This window comes from Anomaloglossus baeobatrachus, chromosome 5, assembly GCF_048569485.1.
Source record: "Anomaloglossus baeobatrachus isolate aAnoBae1 chromosome 5, aAnoBae1.hap1, whole genome shotgun sequence".
NCBI classification, from domain to species: domain Eukaryota; kingdom Metazoa; phylum Chordata; class Amphibia; order Anura; family Aromobatidae; genus Anomaloglossus; species Anomaloglossus baeobatrachus.
In genome coordinates this window covers 194,043,337-194,059,509 of record NC_134357.1, presented here as the reverse complement: position 1 = coordinate 194,059,509, position 16,173 = coordinate 194,043,337, and the positions used below count along the sequence as shown (strand labels likewise).

The 16,173-nt window shown below is 51.2% G+C and overlaps 1 protein-coding gene across 2 annotated transcripts in view; it reads right to left on the bottom strand.

Annotated features, from left to right (window-relative positions):
* The window catches only part of POLR3A (RNA polymerase III subunit A), a 317,895-nt gene that overhangs the window by 253,885 nt on the left and 47,837 nt on the right, over positions 1 to 16,173 (bottom strand). For both annotated transcript variants that reach the window (XM_075349070.1, XM_075349071.1), the window contains exon 7: positions 8,610 to 8,772. In XM_075349070.1, the coding sequence (XP_075205185.1) occupies positions 8,610 to 8,772 (163 nt within the window). The remainder of the gene's footprint in view (positions 1 to 8,609; positions 8,773 to 16,173) is intronic.

Genomic DNA, 16,173 nt, shown 5'->3' with positions numbered 1-16,173 from the left:
GTGACACTATGTGCAGCTGCCGCCAGGCCCCTCCCCTCAGCTCACGGGTCCCACAGCAGTGCAGGGGGAGGTTGCGGGGAGAGTACGGGGTGCGGGGGAATGTGTAGGAGGGTGCATGGAAGGGGGGTGGGGACTCCACGCACTGTACCCGTCCAGCAGGGCGGCAACAAGCTGTTCCCAGATTTGCATGTCAACATGGTCCTGCCCATGTTGACATGAAATGACTGGAAGCAGCAAAATCACAGTAGGAGCAGTCACATGACTGCTCTGAGCCGGGGGAGAGGAGCTGACAGCAGGGCAGGTAAGTGCTCACTATCTACTTACCTGCCCCAATGTAGTCCAATAGGGAAATAATAATAAAAAAAAAAAAAGTCAAAATAAGCCGGATAACCCCTTTAAGAGGAGACTTTGTGCAGCAGGCCTTCATGATAAAATAGCTGCTAGGAAACCACTGCTAAGGACAGGCAACAAGCAGAAGAGACTTGTTTGGGGTAAAGAACACAAGGAATGGACATTAGACCAGTGGAAATCTGTGCTTTGATCTGATGAGTCCAAATTTGAGATCTCTGGATCCAACCACCGTGTCTTTGTGCGACGCAGAAAAGGTGAACGGATGGACTCTACATGCCTGGTTCCCACTGTGAAGCATGGAGGAGGTAGGACGGTGTGGGGGTGCTTTGCTGGTGACACTGTTGGGAATTTATTCAAAACTGAGGGCATACTGAACCAGCATGGCTACCACAGCATCTTGCAGCGGCATGCTATTCTATCCTGTTTGCATTTAGTTGGACCATCATTTATTTTTCAACAGGACAATGACCCCAAACACACCTCCAGGCTGTGTAAGGGCTATTTGACTAAGAAGGAGAGTGATGGGGTGCTACGCCAGATGACCTGGCCTCCACAGTCACCAGACCTGAACCGAATCGAGATGGTTTGGGGTGAGACAGACCGCAGAGTGAAGGCAAAAGGACCAACAAGTGCTAAGCATCTCTGGGAACTCCTTCAAGACTGTTGGAAAATATTTCCGGTGACTACCTCTTGAAGCTCATCAAGAGGATACCAAGAGTGTGCAATAATGAAGGAAAAGGTGGCTCCTTTGAAGAACCTAGAATATAAGACATATTTTCAGTTGTTTCACAATTTTTTGTTAAGTATTTCATTCCACATGTGTTAATTCTTAGTCTTTGATGCCTTCAACGTGAATGTACAATTTTCAAAGTCATGAAAATAAAGAACACTCTTTGAATGAAAAGGTGTGTCCAAACTTTTGGTCTGTACTGTATATTATATAAATACACATATATACACATACACACACACACACACACTTATACAGCATACTAAGTGGAGCAGTGAAAATAAAAAGCAAACACTGAGTCCTCTTTGGACCTGGTGATAGGTCCTCTCTAAAATTATGAATTGGAGGGGTTTTCTACTGCCATGATACTGATGGTCTTTCATTGGTTATGGAAAGGAAGACCACAGCTCCGAAGTCTGTTTCGTGGCTACTCTCAGGTACTGCAGATCAGCTCTGAATCATCTGAGTGGCGCATGGGCAACTGAATAATGCGCCAAATTCACACACAAATTTAGTGTATTTTACCCCAGAAAATCTTGAATGAAGACTGGCTACTAACACGCCAACCTGTATCTAGTCCACCAGAGCAGCTCTCTATTTTCACACATATTCAGCTTTAAATGCCCTAATAGGACAGGTGTATAGAGGTTTTCCAAATAGAACAACACCTTGAAATGGCAATACACAGATGAATTGATAGTTATCTGAGATGGAGTAGAACCCTGCAGTGATCAAAGGAAATGTCCACAGAGACTAAGCTGAAAAGACTCTGAATCATTTGCTGTCCTTATCGCAATCTCCCTTTGAGAATAGAGCCCTTTGATCACATGCTTTACTTCTGATCCATTTCTATATAAAAGACATAGCAAATCTATCCGTCCCATAGACAAAAGAAGGGAATTTTGTTTACTTACCGTAAATTCCTTTTCTTCTAGCTCCTATTGGGAGACCCAGACAATTGGGTGTATAGCTTCTGCCTCCGGAGGCCACACAAAGTATTACACTTTAAAAAGTGTAACCCCTCCCCTCTGCCTATACACCCTCCCGTGCATCACGGGCTCATCAGTTTTGGTGCAAAAGCAGGAAGGAGGAAACTTATAAATTGGTCTAAGGCAAATTCAATCCGAAGGATGTTCGGAGAACTGAACCATGAACCAAAAGAACAATTCAACATGAACAACATGTGTACACAAAAGAACAACAGCCCGAAGGGAACAGGGGCGGGTGCTGGGTCTCCCAATAGGAGCTAGAAGAAAAGGAATTTACGGTAAGTAAACAAAATTCCCTTCTTCTTTGTCGCTCCATTGGGAGACCCAGACAATTGGGACGTCCAAAAGCAGTCCCTGGGTGGGTAAAAGAATACCTCGACAAAAAGAGCCGAAAAACGGCCCCCTCTTACAGGTGGGCAACCGCCGCCTGAAGGACTCGCCTACCTAGGCTGGCATCTGCCGAGGCATAGGCATGCACCTGATAGTGTTTCGTGAAAGTGTGCAGACTAGACCAGGTAGCCGCCTGACACACCTGCTGAGCCGTAGCCCGGTGCCGCAATGCCCAGGATGCACCCACGGCTCTGGTAGAATGGGCTTTCAGCCCTGAAGGAATCGGAAGCCCAGAAGAACGGTAGGCTTCAAGAATCGGTTCCTTGATCCACCGAGCCAAGGTTGACTTGGAAGCCTGCGACCCCTTACGCTGGCCAGCGACAAGGACAAAGAGCGCATCAGAACGGCGCAGGGGCGCCGTGCGAGACACGTAGAGCCGGAGTGCTCTCACGAGATCTAACAAGTGCAAATCCTTTTCACATTGGTGAACTGGATGAGGGCAAAAAGAAGGTAAGGAGATATCCTGATTGAGATGAAAAGGGGATACCACCTTAGGGAGAAATTCCGGGACCGGACGCAGAACCACCTTATCCTGGTGAAACACCAGGAAGGGGGCTTTGCATGACAGCGCTGCTAGCTCAGACACTCTCCGAAGTGATGTGACTGCCACTAGGAAGGCCACCTTCTGCGAAAGACGTGATAGAGAGACATCCCGCAGCGGCTCGAAAGGTGGTTTCTGAAGAGCCGTTAGCACCCTGTTAAGATCCCAGGGTTCCAGCGGACGCTTGTAAGGTGGGACTATGTGGCAAACTCCCTGCAGGAACGTGCGGACCTGCGGAAGCCTGGCTAGACGCTTTTGAAAAAACACGGAAAGCGCCGATACTTGTCCCTTGAGAGAGCCGAGAGACAAACCCTTGTCCATTCCGGATTGAAGGAAAGAAAGAAAAGTGGGTAAGGCAAACGGCCAGGGGGTAAAACCCTGATCAGAGCACCAGGATAAGAAGATCCTCCAAGCCCTGTGATAGATCTTGGCGGACGTTGGTTTCCTGGTCTGTCTCATAGTGGCAATGACATCTTGAGATAACCCTGAGGACGCTAGGACTCAATGGCCACACAGTCAGGTTGAGGGCCGCAGAATTCAGATGGAAAAATGGCCCTTGAGACAGCAAGTCTGGTCGGTCTGGGAGTGCCCACGGTTGACCCACCGTGAGGTGCAACAGATCCGGGTACCACGACCTCCTCGGCCAGTCTGGAGCGACGAGGATGGCGCGGCGGCAGTCGGACCTGATCTTGCGTAACACTCTGGGCAGCAGTGCCAGAGGAGGAAATACATAAGGCAGTCGAAACTGCGACCAATCCTGAACTAATGCGTCCGCCGCCAGAGCTCTGTGATCTTGAGACCGTGCCATGAATGCCGGGACTTTGTTGTTGTGCCGAGACGCCATGAGGTCGACGTCCGGCGTTCCCCAGCGGCAACAGATCTCTTGAAACACGTCCGGGTGAAGAGACCATTCCCCTGCGTCCATGCCCTGGCGACTGAGAAAGTCTGCTTCCCAGTTTTCTACGCCCGGGATGTGAACTGCGGAGATGGTGGAGGCTGTGGCTTCCGCCCACAGCAGAATCCGCCGAACTTCTTGGAAGGCTTGACGACTGCGTGTGCCGCCCTGGTGGTTGATGCACGCGACCGCCGTGGCGTTGTCCGACTGTATGCGGATCTGCCTGCCCTCCAGCCACCGATGGAACGCCTTTAGGGCTAGATACACTGCCCTTATCTCCAGAACATTGATCTGAAGGGAGGACTCTGTCGGAGTCCAGGTTCCCTGAGCCCTGTGGTGGAGAAAGACCGCTCCCCACCCTGACAGACTCGCGTCCGTCGTGACCACAGCCCAGGATGGGGGCAGGAAGGATTTTCCCTTCGACAAAGAAGTGGGAAGAAGCCACCACTGAAGAGAGGTTTTGGCTGCCAGTGAAAGAGAGACGTTCCTGTCTAGGGACGTCGACCTCCTGTCCCATTTGCGGAGAATGTCCCATTGAAGTGGACACAGATGAAACTGCGCAAAGGGAACTGCCTCCATTGCTGCCACCATCTTCCCTATGAAGTGCATGAGGCGCCTCAAGGGGTGTGACTGGGCCCGAAGAAGAGAGTGCACCCCTGTCTGCAGCGAACGCTGTTTGTCCAGCGGAAGCTTGACTATCGCTGAGAGAGTATGAAACTCCATCCCGAGGTAAGTCAGTGATTGGGTCGGTGTCAATTTTGACTTTGGGAAATTGATGATCCACCCGAACCTCTGGAGAGTCTCCAGAGCAATGGTCAGGCTGTGTTGACATGCCACCCGGGAGGGTGCCTTGACTAGGAGACCGTCTAAGTAAGGGATCACCGAGTGGCCCTGAGAGTGTAGGACCGCCACCACGGATGCCATGACCTTGGTGAAGACCCGTGGGGCTGTCGCCAGGCCGAAAGGCAGTGCCACAAACTGAAGGTGTTCGTCCCAGATGGCGAAACGCAGGAAGCGTTGATGCTCTGGTGCAATCGGCACATGAAGATAAGCATCCCTGATGTCGATTGATGCTAGGAAGTCTCCTTGGGACATCGAAGCGATGACAGAGCGGAGAGATTCCATCCGAAACCGTCTGGTTCTCACGTGTCTGTTGAGCAGTTTGAGGTCCAGAACGGGACGGAATGATCCTTTTTTGGCACCACGAACAAGTTGGAGTAAAAACCGCGACCACGTTCTTGAAGGGGAACGGGGATCACAACTCCTTCTGTCTTCAGAGTGTTCACCGCCTGAAAAAGTGCATCGGCTCGCTCGGGGGGCGGAGATGTTCTGAAGAAACGAGTCGGCGGACGAGAGCTGAGCTCTATCCTGTAACCGTGAGACAGAATGTCTCTCACCCATCGGTCTTGGACATGTGGCCACCAGGCGTCGCAAAAGCGGGAGAGCCTGCCACCGACCGAGGATGCGGTTTGTGGAGGCCGAAAGTCATGAGGAGGCCGCCTTGGAGACTGTTCCTCCGGCGGTCTTTGGAGGACGTGACTTAGACCGCCATGCAGAAGAGTTCCTCTGGCCCTTCTCTGGCCTGTTGGACGTGGAGGATTGGGACCTGGCTGAGGGCCGAAAGGACCGAAACCTCGATTGAATTTTTCGTTGCTGAGGTCTGTTTGGTTTGGACTGGGGTAAGGACGAGTCCTTTCCCTTGGATTGTTTAATAATTTCATCCAATCGCTCGCCAAACAAACGGTCGCCAGAAAATGGCAAACCGGTTAAGAACTTCTTGGAAGCAGAGTCTGCCTTCCATTCGCGTAGCCACATGGCCCTGCGGACTGCCACCGAATTGGCGGACGCTACCGCTGTACGGCTCGCAGAGTCCAGGACGGCATTCATGGCGTAGGATGAAAATACCGACGCCTGCGAAGTCAAAGATGCAACTTGCGGAGCAGAGGTACGTGTGACCGCATTAATCTCAGACAGACAAGCTGAGATAGCTTGGAGTGCCCACACGGCTGCAAAGGCCGGGGCAAAAGACGCGCCTATGGCTTCATAGATGGATTTCATCAGGAGTTCTATCTGCCTGTCAGTGGCATCCTTGAGCGATGAACCATCTGCCACTGATACTACGGATCTAGCCGCCAGTCTAGAGACTGGAGGATCCACCTTGGGACACTGAGCCCAACCCATAACTACGTTAGGGGGGGAAGGGGTAACGTGTGTCATTAAGGCGCTTAGTAAAGCGCTTGTCCGGAAATGCTCTGTGCTTCTGGACAGCATCTCTGAAGTTAGAGTGATCGAAAAACGCACTCCGTGTACGTTTGGGAAACCTAAACTGGTGTTTCTCCTGCTGCGAAGCCGACTCCTCTATAGGTGGAGTTGGGGGAGAAAGATCTAGCACCTGGTTGATGGACGCTATAAGGTAATTTACTATGGCGTCCCCTTCAGGTGTATCAAGATTGAGAGCAACGTCAGGATCAGAGCCCTGAGCTGCGACCTCCGCTTCATCCTCCAGAGAGTCCTCAAGCTGAGACCCCGAACAGCGTGATGAAGTCGGGGAAGGTTCCCAGCGAGCCCGCTTAGCCGGTCTGGGACTGCGGTCCGTGTCGGAGTCCTCCCCGTGGGACCTAGATGTCACCCCAGGAGCACTCTGCTGCGCAGACCGAGAGGGGCCTGGGGGCGATGAACTCACAGTGCCCGGGGCCTGTGTAAGTACCGATCTGGACTGCAAGGCTTCTAGTATCTTAGCAGACCATCTGTCCATAGACTGAGCCATGGATTGTGAAAGCGACTCAGAGTTTCTCAGCCAAAACTGCAAACTCTGTCCCTGCCACCTGGACAGTGGAAGCCGGCGGTTCTACCTGAGCTGAGGGTCCCACCAGTGCCCGAGGCTCCGGCTGAGTGAGTGCCACAGGGGCCGAGCATTGCTCACAGTGAGGGTAGGTGGAACCTGCAGGTAACATAGCCGCACAAGAGGTACAGGTTGCAAAATAACTTTGTGTCTTGGCACCCTTGCTCTTTGCGGACGACATGCTGTTGTCTCCTCGGAGAGTGATCACTGAGGGTATATAGCCAAAAGCCAAACAATGCGGCCGAACAATATATATATACACACTTCGGCACCCTAGGGGGGCCAGCACCGGGTAACCGGTGTGGCTTACCGACCGCCCAAAGCGGTTGTGTGTCCACCAGATTCCCTGCCTGGGCCTCCCAGAGCTGCAGAGCTCGTTCTGAAATCCTCCACCGGCAGAAGTGATTGTAAAAATGGCTGCCGGAGCTCTCAGGGGAGGAGGGAGCCGTGGGCGGTGACTAATAAAGTGCGGGAATCTGGTGCCCCACAGTGATCAGTGAGGGGGGAGGAGGACACCTAAGTATGCTCCAGCCCTCACTGCCGACGTCCAGTTGACCGTCCCGCCCTTACCCCTGACTGGCAGGCCCGGGGGCGGGAGTTATGGTACTAGGCCGCATGAAGCCGGGGACTAAATTTAATAACGCGGCCGGCAAACAGGCGCGGTCGGCGCGGTAGTCCCGGTCGTCACAAAAAAACAGCAGCCGCTGCAGCGTCTGTGACACAGGCGCTCCATGCACCGTCCCCAAGGGGACACAGAGTACCTTTTAGATGCAGGGCCTGTCCCTGATGATACCCAGTCTCCTGTCCGGCAGATTCCCCCAGGGGCTGCGGAGGGAGCCCGGTCCCAGTGAATGGTGACCGGTTAGGATCCCACTTCTCCCAGAGCCTCTAAGGGATGGGGAAGGAAAAACGGCATGTGGCTCCAGCCTTTGTACCCGCAATGGGTACCTCAACCTTAACAGCACCGCCGACTTAGTGGGGTGAGAAGGGAGCATGCCGGGGGCCCTGTTGGGGGCCCTCTTTTCTTCCATCCGATACAATCAGCAGCTGCTGCTGACTAAAATGGGAGCTTGAGTGAATGTGTGCCTCCTTCAACACAAAGCATAAAACTGATGAGCCCGTGATGCACGGGAGGGTGTATAGGCAGAGGGGAGGGGTTACACTTTTTAAAGTGTAATACTTTGTGTGGCCTCCGGAGGCAGAAGCTATACACCCAATTGTCTGGGTCTCCCAATGGAGCGACAAAGAAATGGAACATGCACATTACCACTCCTTACACACAAAAGACATTGATTGTCCTAGCAGTGAGCTCTCAGACACATTTACCAGGTACCTCATGCATAGGCGAGAAATGTATTTAGTATGAAAAACACCACATTCTTATACAGCAGCTTAATGGGGCAGCCTCCACTTTGCAATATACTTCGAATTAAAAATCCTATCCATTCTCAAAAAATGAATTATAAAATGCATAGACTTCAGTTTGTTTGTTAGGTTACCAGCCACCTCTGCAATAGTCGGATAAGTACTGTGCACTTGCCATTTGCTATATGATTTGCAAGCACTGGTCTGAAAGTAGCTAGATCACAGAATTCAGCCAGCGTCATAGGTCCTATCCTTCTAAGATGCTACAAAGACAAAGTTATCTCTGCTAGCAGCATTGTGGAGTGTGAAGTTCGGCATAGCGACTGGAAGTCAGTCCAAACTGTCAATCTTAAAGAACACACTGTTTCCAGCAAGAAGGGAGCCAAGGACAAGTGCACTGCTGAAGATCGAGCATGAGATCACCCCTTTAATAAACTGACATATAAGAGTTGTGCGTATTGCATCATATAGGGTTAAGTTACATTTATTTGTAAAAAAGACTGTACCTTGCTTCCCCTTTAGCCTTTGAACAAAGCCACGTGTCCATTTTTTTGGAGCCATATTTAAAGGGATTCCGGAGAGTTCACTATTTATGTAAAGTGCACACTGCAGCTGAAGGAAATCCCAGTCCTCAATGATCATCTGAGTTTTGGCTCCCGAGATTCTATGCTGCAAAAACAAAGAGTATTTCAAAATAACCCAATCTGAGAAAATGTAATTAGCTTTAAAAGGGAACCTGACACATCCAGGAATGCTATTTAGCTGCAGCTATAGCAATAATCTATGGGTAAATAGTGTTTACACCCTGCATTGTCAAATTACTGGAAGAGTGGCGACAGGGTGAACATGAAGTTCTCTCTGCAGCTGTAATCAATGTGCAGGGTGGTCATTACAGCAGCCGCTCTCTATAGTGAGTGATTACTACAATAGCTCCTGTACAACCAGAATAAAACTGTGTGTCCCTGTAACTGGTGATACAGTAAACTTGCGTGTTTCCCCGAAAATAAGATACGGTCATTATTTTTTGCCCTGAAAAATGCGCTAGGGCTTATTTTTGGGGTAGGTCTTATTCTCAGGAAACACAGCTGGGGGTAAGTTTACCCTTCCAAAAAAGCAGACCCCCTTCCTAGGAGAATCATACCTACCAGACGTTGGACGCCTGCGTTTCTCCCAGCATGTATACTCCACACGGTCCTCCCCTGCTTCTGCCCATGAGTGGCTGTGCCGCCTAATGTGCGCGGGTGTGTGATCCACCGCAGGTCCTTTATGCGTTTTGCTGCAAATCCTCCTGTTCAGCATCTGGTGAGTATGATTACGGGGTCTTCTGTCTTCTCTCTTTTGGGTTGTCTGCTTTCTTTAATGAAGTGTTCTGCAGTATTTAACTTTTTTTGATGCATGGACACTTAATTATTGAACCGCGACTAGGGCTTATATTTAAGCCCTATGTCGAAAATGCTGAAAACTACTGGAAAGGTTAATTTTCTCCGTAAGGCTTATTTTCAGGGGAACACAGTACATTTAAAAAGTAACAGTAATTGTATTATTCCTTCCATAAATAGTCACATGAACATTAGCAACTTTGTAACGTATCTTATCAGATAAATCTGCTTCTTTCTCCTGGACTGATCTGTCACTTTCAATTCACAACTTCAATCTGTCTTCAGTGAAGACCACCATTATTTCAATTATGAGGATAGGAGATATCAGTTGGTGCTTATAAAATTCAACAGAGGGGAGAAGCTGCACGAAGACGCAGACATTTGGCTGAAAGTTCTCCTAAACGACAGTTACAGTTCTCCATAGAACTTTAAAGAGAGCCAACTGCCATCTATCTCTGTAATGGGAAAATCTGTATTCACTGAAAATACTTTTTTCCTGTGAATGGAGCATAAATAATCAGTCACGAAGAAGAAAGAAGAAAGTTTATCTGATATGATAGATTACAAAGATTCTTATTTTCACATATACTATTTAGGGTAAAATAAAAAAAAGACTGGCACCTGTAGATCCACCTAAAGTGGCTTAATATACACAGAAAAAAACAGGAACAGAAATGTCAAAATATTTATGAAAAGTTACAGAGAATACTAATAAAACTGCTACAGGGCACTCGAGGAAGAAAATGATAATCCTGATAAAACAAAAATGACAAAAACACAATATGCAATTTGTCAAAGCAAGTAGGAAGACAAATAGTGATGGGCGGACCCGGACTGTAAACGTCTGGATCTGCGCTGGTTCAAAAGTATCGGGGCCCTGACCCCAGAGTTCTCAGGGAAATCTGGGTAATGATCTGGGGTAACTCTGGTAATTAAAAAAAATAAGGAAAAACAAAGAAAACACTGCTGCAAACACTGAATGTAGGCACAAGCCTTTGATGGTAGTTTAAATAGCAATTTAGTATAAAGAGCCCATGCCGCTGTGAAGAACATAAAAAATGACTTTATAATACTCACCTAAATGGTAAGTTTGGTGCAGACTGGTCAGATGGGTGTCTCCGTTCTCCGGTACCGGCACCTCCTTTTTTGGCCATCATTGTCCTCCTCCTTCTGAAGCCTGGGTGCATGACGCTTCCTACGTCATGCACACAGGCCGGCATTGAGGTGCTGCGCAGACGCACTACAATACTTTTATCTGCCCTGCTCAGGGCAGATCAAAATGCGCCTGCGCGGTACCTCAATGCCGGCGAGTGTGAATGACGTAAGATGCGTCATGCACCTAGGCTTCAGAAGAAGGGAGGACAAAGATGGCCAAAAAAGGAGGCACCGGTACCGGAGAACAGAGACACCCATCCGACCAATCTGCACTGAACTGACCGTTTAGGTGAGTTTTATAAACGGATTTTTGTGTACTCACCGTAAAATCGTTTTCTCTTAGCCATCATTGGGGGACACAGGACCATGGGTGTTATGCTGCCTATCCATAGGAGGACACTAAGTAGATGCAAAAGCATAGCTCCTCCTCTGCAGTATACACCCCCTGGCCGGGCCAGGCAACCTCAGTTTTAGTACACAAGCAGTAGGAGAAAAACCCAGTAAAAACTTCTCAGAGGAACATGAGAAAAAAAAGAGTCATAACCAAATAAGCTACTGAGAGAACCAAGGCCCAACAGGGTGGGTGCTGTGTCCCCCAATGATGGCTAAGAGAAAACGATTTTACGGTGAGTACACAAAAATCCGTTTTTCTCTGACGCCTCATTGGGGGACACAGGACCATGGGACGTCCTAAAGCAGTTTATGGGTGGGAAACAAAAGAAGACAACACAACCCAAGGACTAGGAACCAGTCCCAGACAGCCTGGAGCGCCTACTGAGAGAGGTGCTCTACTGCCGTTTGCAGAATTTTCCTACCCAGATTTGCCTCAGTTGAAACCTGGGTATGGACTCTGTAATGCTTTCAAAACGTATGTAGGCTAGACCAGGTCGCAGCCTTACACACCTGTTCCACTGAAGCCTGATGCCGAATGGCCCCCAAAGCGCCAACTGCTCGCGTGGAATGAGCCCGCAGCACACTAGGAATGGGCTTGAGTTGCAAGCGGTAGACTTCCTGGATCGCAGAGCGAATCCAGCGAGCCAGATTCGCCTTTGAAGCTGCCTGTCCCTTCTTAGGCCCCTCAGGAATGACGAACAAAGAGTCCGTTTTCCTAAAGGGGGCTGTCCTGGATATGTAATATCTGAGAGCTCTGACGAGGTCTAACGAATGCAGAGACCTTTCCACCCTATGAACCGGGTGTGGACAAAAAGGCAGGCAGAACAATGTCCTCGTTCAAATGAAACGGGGTAAGAACCTTTGGAAGGAAATCCGGAAGGGGGCGCAGAACCACCTTGTCCTGGTGAAAGATCAGAAAAGGCTCACGGCAAGAGAGTGCTGCTAGCTCCGAAACCTGTCTGATGTACGTAATTGCCACCAGGAATGTTACCTTCCAGGACAGAAGAGCAAGGGAGGATTCCTTGAGGGGATCGAAGGGAGACCTCTGGAGACGGGCCAGAACGAGGTTGAGGTCCCATGGTTCCAGCGGCCGTTTGTACGGGGGAACTAGATGGGAAACGCCCTGGAAGGTCGGTCTTGGACTTGCGGTTTTTGAGCTAGGCGGCATTGGTAGAAGATTGAGAGCGCTGAGACCTGCCCTTTAAGGGAACTGAGAGCCAACCCCGCTTGCAAGCCAGACTGTAGAAAGTCGAGAATTCTGGGGAAGGCCAGAGGCATAGCCTGGACGTTAGTTTCCCTGCACCATGAAAGGAAGATTTTCCACGTACGGTGGTAAATACGGGATGAAGCAGGCTTTCGGGCGCTGAACATGGTGGAAATAATCGCGGGGGAGAATCCCGCTCTTGTTAATACCCAGGTCTCAATGGCCATGCCGTCAGCTTCAGGGCTCTGGAGTTCTGAAGGGAAAAGGGCCCTTGGGTCAGCAAGTCTGGGATGTCTGGAAGGCGCCACGGTGCGTCTGTGAGCATTTGTACTAATTCGGCGTACCAGGCGCGCCTGGGCCAGTCCGGTGCTATCAGTATTACCGGGACTCCCTCTGCCTTGATCTTCCTGATTACCCGCGGCAGTAGGGGTAGAGGTGGAAATATGTAAGGCAGGCAGAATTGGTGCCAGGAGCAGTCTAGAGCATCCGCACCGATGGACTGGGGGTCGCGTGACCTGGCTATGAACGCGGGTACCTTTGCATTCAACCTTGAGGCCATTAGGTCCACGTCTGGTGTGTCCCAGCGAGTGCAGATGTGTAGAAACACAACTGGGTGGAGAGACCATTCGCCGGCGGCCAGGCCTTGGCGACTTAGAAAGTCTGCTGCCCAGTTCTCTACCCCCGGTATGTGTACCGCTGATATCACTGATCCTGACGATTCGTCCCAGCTGAGGATCTTGTGGGCCTCGAGATAAGCCGCTTTGCTGCGGGTGCCCCCCTGCCGATTGATATAGGCTACAGCTGTCGCATTGTTCGATTGGACTCGAATCCGACGACCCGCTAGCAGAGGGAAGAACGCTCTGAGCGCGAGGAAGATCGCGCGGAGTTCCAAGATGTTGATGGGAAGGAAAGACTCCTGGGGCGTCCAACGTGCTTGAGCAGTGTGGTGCCGGTACATTGCTCCCCAGCCTAGGAGGCTGGCGTCCGTGGTCAGGACCAGCCAGTTCACTGGGAGAAAAGATCTCCCCTTCGATAGGGATGAGGACCGAAGCCACCAGCGAAGTGCGTACCTGACTGAAGGCGTCAGGTGAATATGTCTGTCCAGGGAGAAGGGGCTCTTGTCCCAGGCCGCTAGAAGGGCTAGCTGCAGTGGGCGGAGGTGCAGTTGAGCAAAGGGTACTGCTTCCATAGCTGCCACCATCCTGCCGAGCACTTTCATGCTGAATTGAATGGAGCGAGACGGAGGACGTAGAAGGCAGCGTACCGCTCGTTGAAGAGCGATCGCCTTGTCCTGAGGGAGAAGGATCAAGCCCCGACGGGTGTCCAGGGACATGCCCAGGAAGGTGTGATCTGGGGCGATGGGTATATGCAGGTACGCGTCCTTGATGTCTATGGAGGCGAGGAATTCCCCTTCGAACATGGATGCAATAATGGACCTTAGGGACTCCATTCTGAATCTCCGTACGTGCACATGTTTGTTTAGGTGTTTGAGGTCCAGGATGGGTCGAACTGACCCATCCTTTTTGGGGACCACAAAGAGGTTGGAATAAAAAACCCCCGAACTGCTCGTCGTCTGGGACAGGTATTATCCCTCCTGCTGTTTGGAGCGAGTGGATTGCTGAGAAAAAAAGCTTTGCGTCGTTTTCGAGTCTTTGGGGGGTTTGAGAGAAAGAACCGACTCAGGGGTCGGGTCCGAAATTCTATATGGTAACCGGAAGACACAAGGTCTCGCACCCATTTGTCGTCTGAGGCGGCAGCCGAGATGTGATGAAAGAGCCGCAGTTGACCTCCTACAATGAGTGTGTCTTCCGGGGCGCCGAAGGAGTCATGAGGGGGAAAAACGTCGTGGCCGAGTCTCCCTAGTCCTGGACTGTTTCGGGTCTAGGCTAACATGACGAAGTGGGTTTCGGGGAGAGCTGAGGTGGTCGGTCCCAGCGTAGTCCACGGCTGGTGGCGGGGACAGCACGGGACCAACCAAATGAGTTCCGAAAGGAGCGGAACGAGGACTGCGGACGTCTGGTGAAGGACATCCTGGACTTCAGCTGGGGGAGGGAGGTACTCTTTCCTCCCGTGGCGTCAGAAATGAGCTTATCCAGACGTTCGCCAAACAATCGGTCTGGAAAAAAGGGAAGGCCCGTGAGAGACTTCTTGGAGGCAGAGTCCGCTCGCCATTGTCGGAGCCAGAGAGCTCTACGGATGGCTATGGTATTTGAGGCGGCAAACGCTCCGCAGGTAGCAGCGTCCATGGAGGCCTGCATGAGGTACTCCGCCGCAGCGGCAATTTGAGCTGTTAGCTCTGTGAAGGTATGAGAACTGGGATTCCTGAAGCGAAGTGTTAAGGGATTCTGCCCAGACCGAGATCGCCTTTGCGACCCACACAGCGGCAAAGGAGGGCGAGAGGGAGGAACCCGCAGCCTCAAAAGCAGAGCGGGTGAGGTGCTTCACCTGTCTGTCTGTCGAGTCCTTGATGGAGGAACCATCAGGTAAAGATAGGAGCGTCTTTGTGGTAAGGCGGGAGACCGGTGGGGGGGGGGGGTCGACCAAGGGCGGATCAGCCCAGCCCTTAGGGGCAGGTGAGGCAAAATGGTACCGGGACTCCATGAGTTTTCGGTTACCGAAGCGCCTGTCAGGCTTCTCCCTTTGCTTTGTGAGGATATCCTGAAACTCTGGATGATCAGCGAAAACCTTTTGGGGTTTCCTTGCCCTCTTAAAGGAGACCGCATGGTCAGTGGTAGTGGATGGGGGATCCTCCACATGCAGAGTTTGGTTGATTGCTGCTATAAGAGAGTCTATTGCAGTTTGATCATCTGGGGAGGCTGAAACCAAGGAATCCTCTTGGTATAAACAGCATTCTCCCTCTTCCAGCTCTTCAGAAGCCGTGGAGCGTGTGGGAGAGCATGCCCTTTGTGCTCCCGAGGGAGAGCCCGCTGGAGACACCCGGCCGTGTGCTCTTTTCCTGATCCCTGCAACCGGTGAAGCATGTGCCCGGATTACCTCAGAAGGATCCTCCATAGGGGTAACCTCAGGCTGCGTTCCGTCCAGAGACCCAGAAGGGTGTGGAGGACGACATTGCATAGCCAGCACCAGGTTCTGTGACAGTTTTTCCATGGATTGGGACAGAAACTGTGCCCATTCCGGTGGGCTGGGAGCCCTAGGCTCTGGGCTGACTGTTGCGGCGGTGGTGGCAGGGGGGTCTTGGGGGGCTATAGGGGCACAGGACTCACAGAGAGAAGAGGTGTGTTTACGTGGTAGCTCAGCGTGGCAGGCAGTGCAGGCTGAATAATAGACTATGTGGGCCTTAGCACTCTTAGTGCCCTTAGAATTCTGCATGTTCCTAATAGGAGTATGCCAGGAGGGGGAGCAATGCTCAGCAGAGCTACAAGTGAAGCAAGCACCTCACCAGAATCAGCCGATGGCCCTGTCCTCAGGAAGGATTAAGCTCTATGGAGATCTTTGCACGATTTCCAGGGGGGGCGGGGATTATCGCGGCTGCGGGGGGGGCTTAGCGCTAAAAGAGCGTGAAGATGAAGTCAGTGTGCCCCCCCTGCTGTGGGTAGTAAAAAATGGCGGGAAGGGAGCTTCTGATAGTTTTCCTCCCTCTCCCTCCAGTCAGCACACAGCTTGTCACTGGTGGTTATCAGACGGCTTTTCTGCTAGAGCAAATAAACAGTGTGTGTCCCTGAGCCCTGGGCCCTGTCCCTGCCACCAGGAAATTATCTGCAGGACTTTCTGCAAACAGGAGTGACTTCCCCCCTCCTCCAGCCAGCAAGCTAGAGAAAAGTTAACACTGTGTGTGCAGGATCCTTAGGGCTCTCCTCCTTGCACTCAGCAAGGGACTTTCTCAAAATAAATACTGTAAACGTCCTGGGAGTCTTCCCTGCAGTGTCTTTTCTCCCTTTGTCTGGGAAACCAGTCAGGGGGGATCTCACCTTAAAACAC